The following is a 20,695-nucleotide window of genomic DNA, read 5'->3' as shown; positions in this document are numbered from 1 at the left end:
TGAGGTTGGGTTTATTACCCAGTATCAAATATTGACGTTGGGTTTATTACCTAGTATTAAATATTGTGGGTGGGTTTATAACCTAGTATTAGCTATTGCGGTTGTGTTTATTACCCAGTATTAAATATTTAGCTTGTGTTTATTACCTAGTATTAAATATTGTGAGTGGGTTTATAACCCAGTATTAAATATTAGGGATGGGTTTATTACTTAGTATTAACTATTGAGGTTGGGTTTATTACCCAGTATTAAATATTGGGGTTGGGTTTATTACCTAGTATTAACTATTGGGTTTGGGTTTATTACCTAGTATTAACGATCACAGTTGTGTTTATTACCCAGTATTAAATATTGGGCTTGGGTTTATTACCTAGTATTAAATATTGAGGTTGGCTTTATTATTCAGTATTAAATATAGGGTTTGGGTTTATTACTTAGTATTAAATATTGGGTTTGGGTTTATTACCTAGTATTAACGATCGGGGTTGTGTTTATTACCCAGTATTAAATATTGGGGTTGGGTTTATTACCTAGTATTAAATATTGAGGTTGGGTTTATTATCTAGTATTAAATATTGAGGTTGGGTTTATTACCTAGTATTAAATATTGAGGTTAGGTTTATTACCTAGTATTAACTTTCGCGGTTGTGTTTATTACCCAGTATTAAATATTGGGGTTGGGTTTATAACCCGGTGTTAGGTATTAGGCTTGTGATTATTACTCAGTATTAACTACAGGAGCTGTGATTATTGCTCAGTATTAACTATTAGGGTTGTGATTATTACTCAGTATTAACTACAGGAGTTGTGATTATTGCTCAGTATTAACTATTAGGGTTGTGATTATTGCTCAGTGTTAAATATTAGGGTTGTGATTATTGCTCAGTATTAACTATTAGGGTTGTGATTATTGCTCAGTATTAAATATTAGGGTTGTGGTTATTGCTCAGTGTTAAATATTAGGGTTGTGATTATTACTCAGTATTAACTACAGGAGTTGTGATTATTGCTCAGTGTTAAATATTAGGGTTGTGGTTATTGCTCAGTGTTAACTACAGGAGTTGTGATTATTGCTCAGTATTAAATATTGAGGTTGTGATTATTGCTCAGTGTTAACCCTCAGGGCTGCGTTAAGCATTGGGGTCAGGGTTCTATCAAGCCCTTGTGTTCGGTCATTATTTAGTGTTGGGGTCTTACCGGGTATCAGTGCCCACACCGCGTCCTCAGTACCCACTGCAGTACATCAGGACCGCTCTGAGTTCTCCTGACTCGCTCTGCTTATAAACACTCAGCGTTGCTCCACACAGCAGACCGCGCTGCTGATCACAGAGCGCAGCGCCATCAGAGGACGGATGGACGGATGGACGGACGGATGATCGGTGAGGGAAAAAGCTGCAGCAGGTGTTGCGTGCGTGTGTGTGTGTGTGTGTGTGTGTGTGTGTGGTGCTCCAGTGCTCCTGCTCTACTCTGTCTCGCGCTCTACGGACTTTACGTAAGCTCCCCCCCTTTTTTTCTCCGCCGAGCGCGCGCGCCTCCAGCGATGTAAAGCACCGCGCGCCTCTTCTGTTCTCCTTTTTCGTTCCCACGATGTTTTCTTTTGTTTGTTTGTTTGTTGTTTGTTTCTCGGTTTGAATCTCCGGCGCTTCACACTCTGACCGTTTACCCCCCAACACACACACACACGCGCGCGCGCTACCCCCCTCCCCTCTTCCTTCCCTCCCCGGTGCGCCGGTCTCGCGGACGCGCGCGCGCACGCATCCCGGGCGAGAGAGAGAGAGCGAGAGAGCGAGAGCGAGAGAGAGAGAGAGACTGAGTCAGAGAGCCGGACGGAGGAGAGAGGGAGCAGACGACGGAGGAGAAAAAAGGAATAAAAGGAGGGAGAGAAGAAGAGAAGACAAAACGGAGGAAGGTACGGACCCGCATCCGCTTCGCTTCTCTCTCGCGCTTCGGTGTGTGTGAGTGTGTGTTTGTGTGTGCACGTGCGCGCGCGCGCGTGTGTCTGTGTGTCTGTGTGTGTGTGTGTGTGTGTGTGTGTGTGTGTGTGTGTGTGTGATGTGCCGTCGTCGCGTGGCTGTAGCGGAGGTCTCGCGCAGCAGCAGCAGGAGGATGAGGATGGGTTTTCGTGGCGAGCGCGCGGATGTCAGCGATAAAGAGGTAATGAAAACACCTCGCGCGCTGCTTTAATGCGTGTGTTGTGATAGACCAGGCATGATATTTCTCTGTGTGTCGGTGTCATTGATCTGCCATCGTCGTTCTGTTAGAGACGCTCGCGCCGCGGTGCCATTTTACAGCGCCGTCTCCGTGTGTGTGTGTGCGTGCGTGCGTGTGCGCGCGAGGCCTATACGGCGGTGTGCGGGCGCCGCAGTCACACGCCCACGTTAACGCGCGACACCCTCCGACCACAGCAGCGACGCTCACTGGATTAAAAACGCTCCGTTTTGACGATCCTAACAGCCGCGAGCCGATTCCTCTGTTATAATGATAACAATAACAGCACTGATGATGATGATGGTGATGATGATGATGTTGGGTTTTTCATACGGCTGTGAGGAACAGAGGGGGCTCTTCTGCTCCTCGGCGCCCCCTCGCGGCCCCGCGGCGTCTCCGCTAATCAAGGCGGCGTTGCCATGGAGACGCCGCGCGCGCTCCCGTCGCCGCACCTGGGCCTAAAAAATAAATAAAATAAAATAAAATAAATAAATAAATAAATACAGAGGGATGAAAAAGCAGGAGAACGAGCGCGATGAAGCGCGGCGCAGGCGCAGCTCCACCGCTAGCCAAAAAGAAAAAGAAAGGAGCTGTTTTGGGGTTGGGGTTGGGGCTTTGTTTGCATTGGTGAACTAGTGATGATGGCCGGAATCAGAATGACTGACTTTATTTGCACAAGGAGTTTGCTTTGGTGAAAGTAGTGATTCTGTGGATGGAGACTGAATAACTGAACACACATCAGATATGAATCATAAATACCAGAACACTGTAAATCAACACCCCTCAAACGGAATTACCTTCATGAAAAACCAACAGCGACAAACAAACACGAAAACCGATGGCGGCTGCGTCTCAGATCGGTGCTCTAATGTAGGCTAACAGCCCGCTAAAGCTACCCCAGCCACCCGTGAGTCCTGGGTGTAAATGTGCATGAGTGAGTGATGTAAGGGGTCCACACGGGGGTCCGTTTAGTACAGGAGGCCACCACGCTGTACTACACATGCAGTTGTGCACAACAGTTTGTGGTCAAATTCCATGTATTTGTTGATTTTCTGAGTGTGAATATGTGAATACACCCTCTACAGAGACACACTACTGCACATTTAATGCACAGTTACTGTTCATTAGCTGAATTTAACACTGGGGGGAAATTAAAATATTAAATTTGTCCTCTGCAAAATTTACATCACAAATAAATAGAAATTGTGCAGTAAAAATTGCAGAAAATACCATGTGTAAGTTTTTAAGTCTGTAGAGGACGTTAACTTATTTACACTCAGAAACAACAACATGAAATTTGACCAGAGGGTGTTCAAACTTTTGCATGTGACTCTACAGTAGTGTTTAAAAGTTTGGAGTAATTTGCCATTTTTACTGTTTTACATGTCGTAATAATTTGGATTTAAATGTTACAAACTATTCACCAAATGGCATTTTTGGACGTTTGAGTCAGTATTTCAAGAATTCTGTGAACAAAATGACAAATTATGCACTGTAATCTAGTTATATTATTATTTTTGTGATCTGTCTTGAGATTTGATCTCCACTTTTGAAATATGGTTAATTCTGAATATGAATATTATTAGAGCTTTAAGCTGTTCTACAGCTTTCTCAGCCATGTTGTGCCATGAGTCTTTCACAGCTCTGTTCATTAACATTAAACATTCACAGCTTCCTAGTGTTCTACACTCTTAAAAAACACAGCTCTTCAATGGTTCTTTAGTAAAGACCATAGTTCTGTTTAGAACCATGAACACTCAAGGAACCACCTGTATGCGTAAATGGTTCTCTGCATGGTGAAGTGGCTCTTCAGATTGGTGGAGAATGTGTTGTAATGGTTCTATGTAGCACCAAAAAGTGTTCTGCTGTTGTTACAAGCTTGATATCATAATAACAGCGGAACCCTTTTTGGTACTATGTAGAACCATATACAACACATTCTCCACCAATCTGAAGAGCCATTTCACCATGCAAATGGTTCCTTGAGTGTTCATGGTTCTATTTAAAGTCTGTTTTTAATTTGAATTGTCTGTGTATTTTCTCGTTGATAAAGCAGTTTAAATGACCGCAGTGTATGAAAGGTGCTATTTAAATAAACTCGCCTTGCCCATATAGAACCAATGTCTTTACTAAAGAACCCTTGAGGAACGGTCGTTTTAAGAACGTACTGATTACTGATTAGTGTTGTAGCTCCTGCTAAACATGTGAAGTACACGAATCATTTCATACATTTATCTGCAACCAAATTGGGTTTATATTCTTCAAAACATTGATTCCAGACTTTAACGGTAGTGTATAATATTTACATCTCCAGTATGTAAAGTGAAGAGTATTCACAGCAGGACAGATCAGGTGGAAACAGGTGAAAATTAAAGGTGAAATTAATGGACGCTGCTACGTTATACAGCCTATAATACCAAAGACAGCACAACGCATGAATGAGTCAGTATTTCAGCTTTAAGTATGAAACGCAGATTCCTGTGGAGGGCTGGTCAGTAAGTGGCGAGCAGAAGGTTTCTGAGTGATTTGGTACTCATTGCCTGTGAGTGTTTACCACAGGATGGTCTCTAAAGTAGGTGATGACCAGGATGAGAAGGGTCTGCAGTGGTTGCTCCTTAATATGCTGAGATAAACAAAACCAAAGCTCTTCCGGCTAAAATGAACCTGTGCTCACTGTAGACTAATCGAGCAGATGCTAACCAGAAAGGTCAAGCCAAACCAGAGCTCCACTGGCTGGACTGTTTTAATGGAGCGTTAGAGAAGATGTTGATGTTGTTGCCGATGCTGACGATGACTGGGAGAATGGCTAAAGCAAAGCTAAGCTCCTCTGAGGTGTTGACCTCACCATGGAGCTTCAGAGACGCTGATGACAGTGATGGCGATAAAAGTCAAACCATGGGTTCTCTGACCAAAATGCATTTAATGAATGTTGAACAGGATTGTGATCTGGAGCATCAGAAAAGAAGATGATGATGATGATGAAGATGATGATGATATCGCTAAGCTCTGTCTAAAATGTACTTTTGTTGACCATCTCATGGAGTATTAGGTGATAATGATGATGATGGTGGTGGTGGTGGTTAGAGAGCTCAAGCTGAACCAAATCTCTCACTAAAATGTACTTTTGCTGATGAAGATGATGATGATGATGATGATGATGATGACAGTGGTGGTGGTGGTTAGGAAGCCAAAGCTGGCCCAAATCTCTGGCTAAAATGCACTTCTGCTGCTGCTGCTGATGATGATGATGAAGATGATGATGATAGTGGTGGTGGTGGTGGTGGTTAGAAAGCCCAAGCTGGACCAAATCTCTCACTAAAATGCACTTCTGCTGATGAAGATGAAGATGATGATGATAGTGGTGGTGGTGGTGGTTAGAAAGCCCAAGCTGGACCAAATCTCTGGCTAAAATGCACTTCTGCTGATGATGAAGATGATGATGATAGTGGTGGTGGTGGTGGTGGTTAGAAAGCCCAAGCTGGACCAAATCTCTCACTAAAATGCACTTCTGCTGATGATGAAGATGATGATGATAGTGGTGGTGGTGGTGGTTAGAAAGCCCAAGCTGGACCAAATCTCTCACTAAAATGCACTTCTGCTGATGATGAAGATGAAGATGATGATGATAGTGGTGGTGGTGGTGGTGGTTAGAAAGCCCAAGCTGGACCAAATCTCTCACTAAAATGCACTTCTGCTGATGATGAAGATGAAGATGATGATGATAGTGGTGGTGGTGGTGGTGGTTAGAAAGCCCAAGCTGGACCAAATCTCTCACTAAAATGCACTTCTGCTGATGATGAAGATGATGATGATAGTGGTGGTGGTGGTGGTTAGAAAGCCCAAGCTGGACCAAATCTCTCACTAAAATGCACTTCTGCTGATGATGAAGATGAAGATGATGATGATAGTGGTGGTGGTGGTGGTGGTTAGAAAGCCCAAGCTGGACCAAATCTCTCACTAAAATGCACTTCTGCTGATGATGAAGATGAAGATGATGATGATAGTGGTGGTGGTGGTGGTGGTTAGAAAGCCCAAGCTGGACCAAATCTCTCACTAAAATGCACTTCTGCTGATGATGAAGATGAAGATGATGATGATAGTGGTGGTGGTGGTTAGAAAGCCCAAGCTGGACCAAATCTCTGGCAAAAATCTGACGCAGCACCACAGCTGGGAAGAAAACAGCCTGCTAAGTGCTAAAATGGCTGCTAGCTGTTACTTAGCTGCTAGTTGCCGTGAGTCCTGGCAGTCGGGCAGTGCTGCTCGTGGAGCGGACGAGGCTCAGGGTGTTATCTTCCTCTTTCCTTTCTCCTCCTGTGGCTCACGGCTGGAAGCAGTAAATGAATACGAATCTTAATCAGAGGAGCTTCTGTACGGAGGGGCTTTATCATGTAGGGTTCGGGAGGGCAGTGGTGCAGAGACGGGGGGGCCGAGTGATGATTAAACCTGAGTCAACAAACTACAGCTGTTTTTGTGGCTGTTCCTCTAAAGCGCCCTCCACAGTTACTGGCACCTTTAATGTTGGAAAATTGCTGTGAGGATTTGATTGAGCATTAGTGAGGTCAGGTATTGATGTTGGATGGTCAGTTCTGGGTCACTCCAGCTCATCCCAAGGGTATTGGATGGCACACTGCAAAATATGATATCTTGGCAAGTGAAATTGACTTAAATCTAATTGATATAACTATCTATCATTTCTCATTTGGGGACTGTTGTAAGATTATTAGAAGATTATTGAACTTATTTTTAGACATTTTTACTTGTTCAGGTAATTTCAGTGAGTCAGATTATCTCACTATATTGGCAGATTATTTTTTTTCACAACAAGCAAAATTATCTACTAATATTCTGAGATAATCTGACCTAGCAACACCTTAGCAACCACCTTGGATACCATAGCAACCACCTTGAACACCATGGTAACCATGTGGAAACACCTTAGCGGCTACCTTTGATACCATAGCAAATACCTAGCAACACCTTAGCAACCACCTGGGGTACCATAGCAACTACCTGTGATACCATAGCAACCATCTCAGATACCATGGTAAAAACCATGCAACACTTTAGCAATTACCTGTGATACCATAGCAACCATCTCAGATACCATGGTAAAAACCACACAACACTTTAGCAATTACCTGTGATACCATAGCAAATACCTTAGCAACCACCTGGAGCACTATAGCAACTACCTGTGATACCATAGCAACCACCTAGCAAATACTTAGCAACCAAATGGGATGCCATAGCAACTACCTGTGACACGATAGCAACCACCTCGGATACCATGGTAACCACCAAGCAATACCTTAGCAATTAAATGTGATACCATAGTAAATACCCAGCAACACCTTAGCAATTACCTGTGATACCATAGCAACCAGATACCATAACAACTGGCTAACAACACCTAAGCAACCACCTGTGGTACCATAGCAGCCACCTAGCAGCTCTTTAGCTCCCACCTGTGATACCATAGCAACCACCTAGCAGCACCCTAGCATCCACCTTGGATACCATAACAACCGGCTAACAACACTTAAACAACCACCTGTGATACCATAGCAGCCACCTACCAACACCTAAACAACCACCTGTGATACCATAGCAGCCACCTACCAACTCTCTAGCAACCACCTGGGATACTATAGCAAATCGGTTAAAACAATAAAAGTAATAAAAGTAATACAAGCTCAATAATCTTATAATAAACTTACAGTGATCTCCAAATTAGACGTGTTAGACGAACTTCTGGATTTAAGCTAATTTCACTTCCTAAGACACCATTTATTCTGCAGTGCATGGTGACCATTGGCTCATGTGCTGCTGCTCCGGAGTGCCCCATTCCACTGGTCAGCTCTTTTCTATGGAGAATAGGTGAGCTGTATCAGCAGTGGGTGGATCTGAAGCTGATAAACAACAGACTTTTTAATTCATAACCTTTTTTGTTCATCTTCATCAAAAGTGCTAATACATCCCAGAAGTCACTGCGTGTCGTAGCAGTGATTGAGTGTTCCTGATTGTTTATAACAGATTAACAGCTTTTAGATGACTCAGCTCCGCCGTTACAGTTTCAAAGCTTTCAAAGGCTCAAGACGAACACTCTTCCTTCCAGGTCCCTCCACCCCCCCCCAAAAAGGGAAACATGCCCGCCGCCTGCATCGAGTACCAACTGTGCACGCTATTAGCACGTTAGCTAATATCCTACCCCTTTAAGGCTTAAGGTTAAAGCGCATGTGTAATTTAATGAGGAAAAACAGTTTGAAAGCCACTTAACATTTTGGAATTGGTGCCTGAAAAAGCTTTGGTGACTAAATGTTGACTTATTAAACAGGGATTGATGTGCAGCATCATCGTTCAGCCGTAAACATCAATAATGAGTGCAAATGAGGATTGAGTGTTTAATGAGCGTTTAGCTAGTGTTGGAATAAAGATGTGGGATGAGGATTTTTAGGTTAATGTCCAAACTTGGAGGATGAAACTACTGGAATAGAGCACAGTTTCCCGCCTCCGTTCTTGTAATCCACTTATACAGAACGGTGAGACTTTCTTTATTTAGTTTTCTACATTTTATTTGCTCAGTTAGATTTTAATCGCACTACTGTGCACAATGTTTGTTGATTTTGACCTGATTTCATGCACCTGATTCACATCATAACTAATGAAGTGCTTCTGAAGCTGAATGGGGCAGTCGTGGGCTGTAGGTTGGGGAACCAGCCCTGTGACCGGAAGGTCGCCGGTTCGATCCCCTGAGCCATGAGTACGTGACTGAAGTGCCCTTGAGCAAGGCACCTAACCCCCAACTGCTCCCCGGGCGCCGTGGATAAGGCTGCCCACCGCATCTGGGCAAGTGTGCTCACTGCCCCCTAGTGTGTGTGTTCACTAGTGTGTATGTGGTGTTTCACTGCATGGATGGGTTAAATGCGGAGGTCTAATTCCTCTGTGTGCAAAACACAGTTAGCTACTGGTTCTGAATTCTAATTCTAATCAGGCCTGTTAGAGCAAAGAATCATGGCTGTACAGAGATGCTACTGCTGTTAGCTGTGCTAATGATCTGTAGTCCATGTTTATAGACAACAGTGAGTCATACAGTGTCAGAAACCACAGAATGAAGTCTATTAGAGACACTGAACACCTCCACACAGTCTGAGACATGTATGTGCTGTTAGCACCATGCTGATTGGGTATTAGCTTCCATTTCTTGTTAGCTACATTAGCCTCGTAGCTCCAGGGCTAAAACTAAAGGAGCAAACTTCAGACACCAAACGTGTCTTGGCTGAATAGCAAATTAACTCACATTAACAACAAAGGGGGCAGTCTTTTCCACATATTTCCAAAGATTTGACTTCTATTGATTCTATATAGTCACTATATGCTGAAACAAATGTGTACATTATATAGAGCTAGTAAAATAAGTAATCTACATTTTAAATTTAAATGATTTTAATGCACAGTTCATACCACCACTCCCCCTCCACATTGTCCTCTGGCAGTCAGAAGGCTATATATGTATGCTGGTCACCATGACAATATTAAGATTATCTTCATAAACCTTTCCTGAAAACAGACAGTCCATTTACATTCATTCAGTTTAGAAGGTCTTTCAAACTGTTTTGCCGCTGCCAGTGGACTCTTGTTGATGTTTACTGACCTGTCCAGCATAGTCGATCAGAAAGCAGAGACTGGTCTGTCCAGTAAAAAGGAAAGAAAATATTTGTGAGGATGGCAGACCGAAAACCACACAGTGGTATAACGTGAAAGCTTCATACACTCACTGAGCACTTTATTAAGTCCACCTCTTTGTTTCTACACTCACTGTCCATTTTATCAGCTCCACTGACCGTATAGTTTCACTCTGTAGTTCTACAGTTACAGACTGTAGTCCATCTGTTTCTCTGATACTTTGTTACCCTGTTCTTCAGTGGTCAGGACCCCCATGGACCCTCACAGAGCAGGTACTATTTGGGTGGTGGATCATTCTCAGCACTGCAGTAACACTGACGTGGTGGTGGTGTGTTAGTGTGTGTTGTGCTGGTCTGAGTGGATCAGACACAGCAGTGCTGCTGGAGTTTTTAAACACCTCAGTGTCACTGCTGGACTGAGAATAGTCCACCAACCAAAAATATCCAGCCAACAGCGTCCTGTGGGCAGCGTCCTGTGCATTTGGTATCTTGTGAATTAAAATAATCTTAAATCTAGTCGATATGTCTAACATTTCCCTATTGAGATGGTTGCGCTCTTATTATAGACCATCTAACTCATTTCCTGAATTTTTTTTTCTTGTTTTAGGGTCATTTTATTAGGTAAGATTATCTCATTATACTGGCAGATAATTTTGGTTTTAAGCACATTTCTAAAAACAAGCAAAATTATCTGCCAACATAGTGAGAAAAAAACTACTTAAAACAGGTAATAAATGTGTATAATTAAGTTAAATAATCATACAACACTCTCAGCAGGAGAAATATTAGATTTCTTGACTATAGTTAAGATCATTTTACTTGACAAGACACCATTTTTTGCAGTGAAGGAAAAGTGTGATGCTGCTCAAGCTTCTTTTACAAGTGCTGATAATATTCAGGCTGCTACTGCTGTAATTAGCAGATCACAGCGTATACATACAGTCGTACCAGACCAAATGAGCAGGTTTTGTAGAGATTACTTAACAACTCCACACGGTCTGAGGCGAACGTGATGAATTTGGCGTGCAGTTAGCACCATGCCTGTTGGTTAGCTAGATTAGCTTTTAGCTGCAATGTTAAACTAAAGAATGTCAGAAGATTTGATGGCGTTGTGATTGGTAGAGTTGTATTTCAGGCTCTGCTGAGAGCTCGATATTCAGCCAAACCATCCCAACACACACTGAGAGCTTCTTCTGGAACAATACTCCAGAATTCAGGGTGAACAGGCTGAACTTTATATTCTCGTGCTCTCCTGATGAAGCGCTTCTCATGGAAATCTTCCTCTCCAGAGCCAGAAGTTACAGATCAGTCTTTTCTGATCGAGAAAGACGAGATGATGATAATGATATGTGGTGTGATTGTCCTTAGGAATTGCATGCTTAGCTGGGAGAAATCTGACCTGATGCACGTCTGCACTTTATTCACCTCGATGCCCTCTCTCTCTCTCTCTGTCTCTCTCTCTCTCTTTCTCTCTCTCTCTCTGCAGTGATCCAGACTGCTGATGATAGTGTGATGTGTTATGTTTTGCATCTACTCAGAAGGCTGAAGACTCGGGCTGTGTGAATAACTTTCTGTGAATATCTTGCCGACGGCAGCTACCAGTCGTTGGTGAAAATGAACATTTAAAAGCCTCCGAGCTTTTTCTGCCATTCCGGTGCTGACAAATCAACTTTTTTGGAAAAGGGGGTGGGACATGACTCATCTGCCATGTGGGCTGCCATGGTGACAGGCCTCTCCAGCCCCTCCCCCCTCCTTTGGTTGGTCCAGCTGCTTTTGTGGCCACATCTCAGTGGACCCAGATTAGCTGAGGCCAGTCCCCCTTGCCCTACACCCTGTAGCTGCTCCAATCAGGCGAGTCGAGTGATTTGCACCAGGAAGGGCTTAGATGAAGTTCCACAGAGCATCTCAGTCAACACGCGATACCTCAACCTGCAGGAGAACTCCATACAGGTAAGCTTGCATCCAGAAGCTTGCGCTGATGGTTTAACTGTACTTGTCTCAATAGAAGCTAACCTTTTCAAAGATAGCACCTTATAGATATCTGTTAGGGACATGGTGTGAATGTGGGGCTAGGCAGTATTGCTAATTTTCCTCATGAGGTCTACAGGTAGAGGGTCTAAATCTCAACATGAACCTGAATCTGAATCTTTTTACTCAGTAACACTTTATTTGCATAGTCCACTTTAGATGGTTTGTAGATCCTCATTTTACTTCCAAGTTACATTCAAGAAAATATCTACTAAACTGAGCATAATTGTCTTTAACTCTAAACCTGCTCTAATCCTAACCCTAACCTTAACCTCGACCCAAAACCTAAACCCAACCCTCACCCTGGTCCAAATCCTAACCTCAACCCCACCACTGATTAGAATCTACTGAGCTTCAACAGATAGTTTGGTAAGAATTTGAACATCTGTAGATAATCTACAGGGGACTAAAGTGGACTATCCAAATAAAGTGAGACCTTCCATTCATCAAAGTACAAGATATGAGAGTGAAGAACCTTTTAAAGGCTTGAAGAACCTTCACATAGCATGAAAGAGTCTATACTAATCCCAAACAATCCAAGTGAAGGTTCTTTATGGAACCAAAAGTGGTTCTTCTTTGACATTTTATTAAGAATTTTTAAAGAACTTGATTTTTAAGAGTGTATGAATCTCAACATAAATTTTGATTAACTTTTAAAAAATGTAGAGTAGATGTTATGTACAACATTATGAGTGTTGGAATGTTAAGTTTATATATGATAAGATATAATATGTATGTTTACATAATATGGGTCAATAATATTTCCAACTGACTGCACAAGAGGAGTGTGGTGTGGAAACAGTGGCATTTTAAGCAGCAGCAGCCTCACACCACCAATCCCTCTCCTTTAGTAAATGAAAGCATATAAAACAGTTGAATGTTCATTTCACTCTGGGTAATGTATATTTCTCCTTCTGCCTCTTTCTGCCTTTGTTTCTCTGTAGGTGATTAAGTCAGACACCTTTAAGCATTTGAGTCACCTGGAGATTTTGCAGTTGTCCAAGAATCACATTCGCCAGATTGAAGTTGGAGCGTTTAATGGGCTGCCCAACCTCATCACGCTCGAGCTGTTTGACAACCGGCTGCCACTGGTGCCGTCGCAAGCGTTCGAGTACCTGAGCAAGCTACGAGAACTTTGGCTGCGGAACAATCCGATTGAGACGCTTCCAGCGTACGCGTTCCACCGCGTCCCATCCCTCAGACGGCTGGACCTGGGCGAACTGCGCAAGCTCAGCTTCATCTCTGAGGCTGCCTTTGAAGGTCTGGTGAACTTGCGCTTCCTTAACCTGGGGATGTGCGGGCTGAAGGATGTGCCCAACCTGACTCCACTGGTGCGGCTGGAGGAGCTGGAATTGTCCGGGAACCAACTTGGAGTAGTGCGTCCTGGATCTTTCCAGGGCCTTGTGTCGCTTCGCAAACTGTGGCTCATGCACTCACGTATATCCTTAATTGAGCGGAATGCTTTTGATGACCTGAAGAACTTGGAGGAGCTCAATCTGTCCCACAATTCCCTTCACTCTCTGCCCCATGACCTGTTCACACCCTTGCAGCAGTTGGAGCGGGTACATCTGAACCACAACCCCTGGGTGTGTAACTGTGATGTTCTGTGGCTTAGTTGGTGGCTCAAGGAGACTGTGCCGGATAACTCCACCTGCTGTGCCCGTTGCCATGCTCCTCCTGGAACGAAAGGTCGCTACATCGGTGACCTGGACCAGAGAGACTTCACCTGCTATGCACCTGTGATTGTTGAGCCGCCGACTGACTTAAATGTGACCGAAGGAATGGCAGCAGAGCTGAAGTGCCGCACTGGGACCTCAATGACCTCTGTAAACTGGCTGACTCCTAATGGAACCCTAATGACTCACGGCGCCTATAAGGTACGCATTTCTGTTCTGCATGATGGAACACTTAACTTTACCAATGTGACCATGCAGGACACAGGTCCCTACACCTGCATGGTGACCAACTCTGCTGGAAACACAACAGCAACCGCCGTCCTTAATGTCTCAGCCTCCGACCCTGGCAACGCATATAGCTACTTCACGACCGTTACTGTGGAAACTGTTGAACCAGGCCAGGAAGTGCATGATTCAGCAAGGCAATTTGTCAACGAGACCTTCATAAGTTTTCCTGGACCCACGGCCGCATCCGCATCTCCGGGTCCTTCAGGAACGGCACTTTCCTCCCTTCCACCTCACGTCACTCATGCCCCTGACCGCCCATTCACTGTCTCTATCACGGATGTGGCAAACCTGTCCGGCCTGGAGGATGTGATGAAGACAACAAAGATCATCATCGGCTGCTTTGTGGCCATCACCTTCATGGCGGCTGTCATGCTGGTTGTATTCTACAAGCTGCGGAAGCAGCACCAGCTGCACAAACACCACGGTCCCGCTCGAGCCATCGAGATCATCAATGTAGAGGATGAAATGGGGCCAGCCGGGGGTGCCAGCGGCATTGCAGGTGGGTCAACGGTTCACACCGGAGCAGGACCTGGAGGAGCTGGACAAAGCCTGCGGATACACGACCCTGAAATCGTCACCCTGCCGAATATTGGTCGGGCTGAGCATGTCAACCACTATTACAAACCGCACCACTTCAATAATAACATTCTGGGACTTACTGGGGGCCAAACCGGAGGGATCCTGAACAACAAGACCAGCCCAACCTCCAAGAAGCAGGTCTCCATGAACACAACGGCTGCTTCCGGTGATTCCTCCAACCCCGGATCCACCTCTCCACCTTTACCAATCCCGATCCCAATGGCAATGGCGTTCCACGGAACACTGAAGAGCCTTAGCCACACCCCCAGCACTCAGACCGAGCCTCTACTGCTGTCCAATGGGTCCAAGGAGAGTGTGCAGGAGACACAGATCTGAACACACACACAGTCACACATATACACGCATATACACACATTTATACACACACACACACTGAGGCATCGAGGAGCCTGGTTGGTATGCCAGTGGGGCAGATGTTGACGGAGTTTGACATTGCGGAAGCTTCGTCCCCGACAGACAGACTCAGAGGATTATTACCGAGTCCCACGGACAACGTTTGTACAGACGAACCGGACAAGGCACTATTGCGTACATAAGTGCCAAAGAAAGCGTCTTTTTTGCAGTTTCTACAAAGTTGTATCTGTGTATAAAATATAGTCTATATCCAAGTAGCGTAATTCCCTACGTTGTTGGTTTGCCGCAGACAGACGCTGCCCATACAGGTGAAGAGCGCTTATGGACATGTATGAAATCACACACACACACACACATTAACACACCTGAGGATGACATCATCGATCTTTCTGCCCTCACAGGTAGTGTGTGTGTGTATGTGTGTGTGTGTGTGTGTGGGAGAGAGAGTGAGTTGAAATTGAAACTGATTATTCTGGAATGAACAGTGGAACTGCTGTCACCGGGGACACTCACACGTTCATCTCCACTCTGACTGCTGAGCTGTGGAATTCTAATGCACAAAAATGAGGATCAGTTCATCATAAGCTGAACTTGACACCACACATACGTTTGCCCACACGCAGGAACCACGCGGTTCTCCGTTCTCCGGGGAAGGGGGTAGAGGGTAGATGAGGATTTGTGAAGGGTGAGTGAGGCAATGTTTGTATGCTTGTGCGTTTCTGGCTGAGCTTTCGCTCTTTCTGTCTTTTCCTATCCGTCTCTCAGTTCATATCTTCCTCTCACTTACGGCCCAAAGCCCAGAGCACACTGACCCCCTCGGTTCTCCACCAGTCACAAACGTTTCCTGTTAGCATATCAGCTTTAAAGTGAACAGACAAGCCAGATGAGCCATGACAACACTGTACATCAGTGTGAACAAGAGGAGAACGTTTTGAACAGTGTGAATGGGGAGAACATTCTAGAACAGTGTGAATGAGCAGAACATTTTAAAACAGTGTGAATGGGGAGAAAATCGTACTTCAGCGTAAATCCAGGAGAACATTCTAGAACAGTGTGAATGAGGATATTCTGGAGCTGTGTGAATGAGAGAACAGTGTGAATGGGGAGAACATTCTAGAACAGTTTAAACAAGAGGGAGAACACTCTAGAACAGTGTGAATGGGGAGAACATTCTAGATTAGTGTGAATGGTGGAACGTTCAGTGTGAATGGGGAGAAAATTCTAGATCAGCATGGATGTAGGAGAACACTCTAGAACAGTGTGAATGATGGAACGTTCTAGAGCAGCATGAATGTGGGAGAACATTCTAGATCAGCATGAATGGGGACATTCTAGAACAGTGTGAATGGGGAGAAAATTCCAGATCAGTGTGATTGCAGGAAAACATTCTAGAACAGCGTGAATGAGGCAGAACATTGTAGATGTGTGACTGGGAAGAACATTCTAGAACAGTGTGAAAGGCAGAAAAACACTCGAGAACCATGAGAATTGGAGGAGAACATTTTAAAGCAGTGTAAAGGGGAACAACACACCCTCCCACCATTCGGGTTTGTTGGAGAATGTAGAGTTGGTGTGCTCTTTGGCTGACTTCAGCAGATGCTCTTTCTGATCTGAATGTTCTGGGGGGTTCTAGTGTTCTAGCGGGAGATGAGCAGAATAGTGCTGCAGGAGGGTGAATGACAGGTTCATTCCTTTGTTAGTATTCAGAGTGAATACCGTGCAAAATCTGAAGTAATAAAAAGTGATGAAAGATTCAGTGGAGAGGTTTGGTGAGGGTTACTTTGGGGCTTAGAGGTTATAGATAGCACATTCAGTTAGGGGTTCTAAGTAGGGCTTAGGGTTTAGGGGTAAAGAGTTAGGGGTTTTAGTTAAGGCCTAAAGGTCTAAGTGTTAACCCTCATGCTATATTAATTATTTCTGTTTGTAGTTCATTGAGTGGAGAAACTGTGTGGAAAGTTCAGGTTCTAACTATCAGTCCATATCGCATTTGTGTCTGTAAGAAGAGGAGATATTTCATCAGGATGAAAATGATTGTTTTTACAAACTTCTGTCAACACATAATATGAACAGAACTCATTAGTAATTAAATATGTAACCACTTGGGACGTAACAATCCATAAACATAATTCAACTCAATACAATACAGTTGTGTCTCAATTTGATACATTTTTAAATACAGCAGAAATTAGGTTTTGAAAATGTGCCTTATCTTAATGTTAATGTTTCCACTTTTTAAGTTTATTTGAGCATTTAACATTATAAAAGTACAATATTAGCTGAGCTTTATAGTGTCCCAATCTAACACTGTAGCCACAAGCTAATTCAATGCTACAATACAATATGTTGTATTATACAACAGTTAGTTCTGATGGCACAATCCCGTTTTTTTTGACAATAACTGTTTCACTCTGCTGAGATGCCGTTTGCTAAGTACGCTGCATCACTGTTTCCACTTTAGCACATACAAAAACAGAAGATGGACACATTAGATAACTTCTGTAAGATGATATCATCGCTGTCCAAAGAAAAACAAGTATCTCCAAAATAGTAACTTTACAGAAGAAGGCAAAAACACTCTTACTTTTCAATGTAAGTGTTACGACCCGGTCTAGGGTCAGGCCGTAACAGAGAATGAGAGTGGGCTCTCTCCCCAGACCTGCTGCCAGACCAGACACCGGACACTGTTTCAACCAGTAAATGACAGGTTTATTTTCTTCAAAAGCTCAACAAGTTGAGGTGAAGACTTCAGGGATGAGCATTCGCCAAAATAACAAACAAAACGACTAATAATGAAAAACTAAGCCTAAAACAAGAGAAACAAAAAGACGTCTTCCCCAACTCCCTACCTCAAACAGGAGAAAAAGATACCCAAATCAAAACGGCTCCCGTCCCCTACTTTTCCGATGTTCACAAGAGTTTCACAAAATCTAACAAAGCTTTCACAAACTTTCAAACTTTACACACAAAGTGAAGCCAAGAGTGGTGTGAAGAGTCCCGGGTTGGTCTGAACTGGTGTTCTTCCAGGTCGTATCAAAGGGAAAAGAGCCCTGAACATCTCCCAAGATGGTGGCTCAGCGACCTCTTATACCTCCGTGCGCCCCTGTCCGGCCAATCATGTACCTGCACATAAGCACACAAAAGGTATATTATGACCAGGGGTCGTAACATAAGTTAGTGTAAAGAGGTTTTATTCCAAGTGATTTTAGAGCATTTCTATTGGTCCATTTATCACGAAATTTTCACACAACGTAAAGGACAGCTGGTGAGTTGAAATGATAAAGGAAAATAAAAATTGACAAAAATGGAGACACATGGTTTTCTTTGGACAGCAATGATATTTTCCCTGCAGCCTGTTTGGTCAGATTGTGAAGAAGAGAGTGACTGCAAGACTTCATCACATTCAGAACCTGTCGTTGATCCAAAACAAGCTTTTCAGAGCAATTAAACAAACTGGAATTAACCAGAAACCAACGGAATACAGTTGATGAGCTGTGGAACACTTTACAGACTGAACTAAACCACATTGAGCTTCATCTTCAACTCTGAAGAAACTGAGCTCAACCTGATATTCACTCAGCTTTATGGCTCTGTGATGCAAAATGCAGAAGGAATTGCTGATATAAAATCTAATTTGGTGGAAGGTTCAGGGCGTCTTTGCTTTACTTTGCTCTTTATTTTGCAGAACGGTTGTATAAAAGCAATAGAAAGCTGAAGGCTGTGCGTTATGGTGAACTGTACTAGTGCCTTTGACTGAATCATAGCAGCTATTAACGATAGCTCACATATAACATGCCTGGGGTTAACCCTTAATCCTAGAGGTGAAGATGGACAGTTGCTCTCCATTGTGAAAAATAAAAAGTCTTCATATGTTCCATTTTAACAGGTACTGGATGAACTATTAGGCTATTACGTATTTCTTAAACACACAATGTGAAAGGCAGTGATTCGAGGCAGCGTTTGAGAGATGGGTTGGCTGGGTACTAAACAGGCTTTAATCTGAGGCTCTCGTCCACTGCTTAGCATCTCTGCTTACCTCATTCAGAGGCTATAGCGCTTCAGCTAGGTGGCTGCTACACTGTTGCTAGGAGACGGGTTTACCAGCATCGCTGTATCTATGGTAAGCTAATGCACAGCTTCAGAAGGGCCAAATTGGAAGGTCCTTGAGTCGTATATTAACAAACAGTGATTACCTGAAGAGAAATTGATGTTAATAACATTGGATTAATGCTAGCATTATTTAGCGCATGCCTCTTTGTATTGATTAGATCTGCTCTTATTACCACTAGAACACTAGAACCACAGCGTATGTATACACACAAATACACACTGCTATACGCAGTGATGGGTGCACTGGGCACACAAGCAAAGCCTTTTACACATAGTTTCTCACTCACTGGCTTACTTTCTTTCATTCTCTCTCTCTCTCTCTTTCTCTCTCTCTCTTTCTGTGTGTGTGTGTGTGTGTGTGTGTGTGTGTGTGTGTGTGTGTGTGTTGATTGTTGAGTGTGTTATTGTGGTTTGGATGAAGCCAGATGGAGGTTCAGGTCTGAAACTGAACTTTAGATCCGATCGCTGTTCAACTGCTCCACATTCGTCTCCTCTCCACAGCCAGCAGAACTACATTTCCCATCATGCACCAGCATATGATTGGCCATCACCTGACCATAAGAGAGTTTTTTTCCTCTCTGCCTTGTTTGGCTCTGTGCAGACTGAGCTGCTGACCTGAGGGCAATCTAATCTAATCTAATCTAATCAATCAATCTAATGTTTCTGAATCAGAATTGGATTGATTAACAGGTCTGATGAGTGCTAGATCAAGAAGTGTGGTCAGTGATCAGTTTTGGATTGATTAAACAAGTCTGATCACTGTTAGATTTAGAGGTCTGATCAGTGATGAGACTGGAAAGGACTGATTAACTGGTCTGATCAGTGTTTGATAAACAAAACAGATCCATGTTGGACTGATTTAACAAGTCTGATCAGTGTTGGATTGATTGATCAGGTCTATCTATTGGTTTTGGATAGTTCTGGATTGATCAAGTAATCTGATTGATCAAGTAGTCTGATCAGTGATAAATCAGAAAGGTTTGGTAAATGTTGGACTAATTAAACTAGTCTTGGATTGGTTAATTGGTTTGATTATTGATAGATCTGAAAGGCCTGACCAATGTTAAACTGATTAACAGGGTCTGATCAATGATATTTTGGAAAGGTCTGATCAGCCTTAGATTAACAGGTCTAATTGGTGTTAGATTAACAGGTCTGAATAGTGTTAAATTGATTAACATGTCTGATTAGTGTTAGATTAACAGGTCTGATTAGCGTTAGATTAACAGGTCTGATCAGTGTTAAATTGATTAACAGGTCTGATCAGTGATAGGAAAGGTCTGATCAGTGTTAAATTGATTAAAAGGTCAGATCAGGAATCAGTTTTGGATTGATTAAACAGGTCTGAGATCAGACAGTCTGCACGAAGCACGCTTTGCTCAGCCATATTGTAAGTGAATCAGACATTTTTTTTACATCAAAGCTTCATCCCTCCCTCTCTCTTTCCCTCTCTCTCTCCCTCTCTCTCTCTTTCCCTCTCTCTCTCTTTCTCCCTCCCTCCTTTCTCTCCCTCCCTCTCTCTTTCCCTCTCTCTCTCTTTATCCCTCCCCCCTCTCTCTTTCCCTCTCACCCCCCCCCTCTGGTCCTGCTGTCTCATTAGCGTAGCAGTTTGTTCACTCCTCCGTGTGTTGCTCTGTAAATAACCTAAAGATGTAAATATTCTCTATTTTTTGACTGAGTGTCAGTGTGAATAATCCTCGTTCAGTATTCGATACAGACAGAAGGTTTATGGAAGTGTTTGCATTGCTCTCT

At 43.4% G+C, this 20,695-nt stretch overlaps 1 protein-coding gene and 1 long non-coding RNA gene across 2 annotated transcripts; both read left to right on the top strand.

The window, feature by feature from the left end:
• The first annotated feature begins 1,869 nt into the window (after positions 1-1,869).
• LOC118814963 lies at positions 1,870-11,518 on the top strand. The gene is made up of 2 exons (XR_005007771.1): positions 1,870-1,909; positions 11,377-11,518. It is a non-coding gene; the product is annotated as an uncharacterized LOC118814963 (long non-coding RNA).
• A 2-nt stretch (positions 11,519-11,520) lies between these two features.
• lrrc4bb (leucine rich repeat containing 4Bb) lies at positions 11,521-15,046 on the top strand. The gene is made up of 2 exons (XM_036580868.1): positions 11,521-11,840; positions 12,863-15,046. Exons 1-2 carry the CDS (start codon positions 11,598-11,600, stop codon positions 14,795-14,797), a joined length of 2,178 nt encoding a protein of 725 aa, XP_036436761.1. The 5' UTR covers positions 11,521-11,597; the 3' UTR covers positions 14,798-15,046.
• The last annotated feature ends 5,649 nt before the right edge of the window (positions 15,047-20,695 follow it).

This window comes from Colossoma macropomum, unplaced genomic scaffold (assembly GCF_904425465.1).
Source record: "Colossoma macropomum unplaced genomic scaffold, Colossoma_macropomum, whole genome shotgun sequence".
Lineage (NCBI taxonomy): Eukaryota > Metazoa > Chordata > Actinopteri > Characiformes > Serrasalmidae > Colossoma > Colossoma macropomum.
This window is presented reverse-complemented; position numbering and strand designations above follow the sequence as displayed.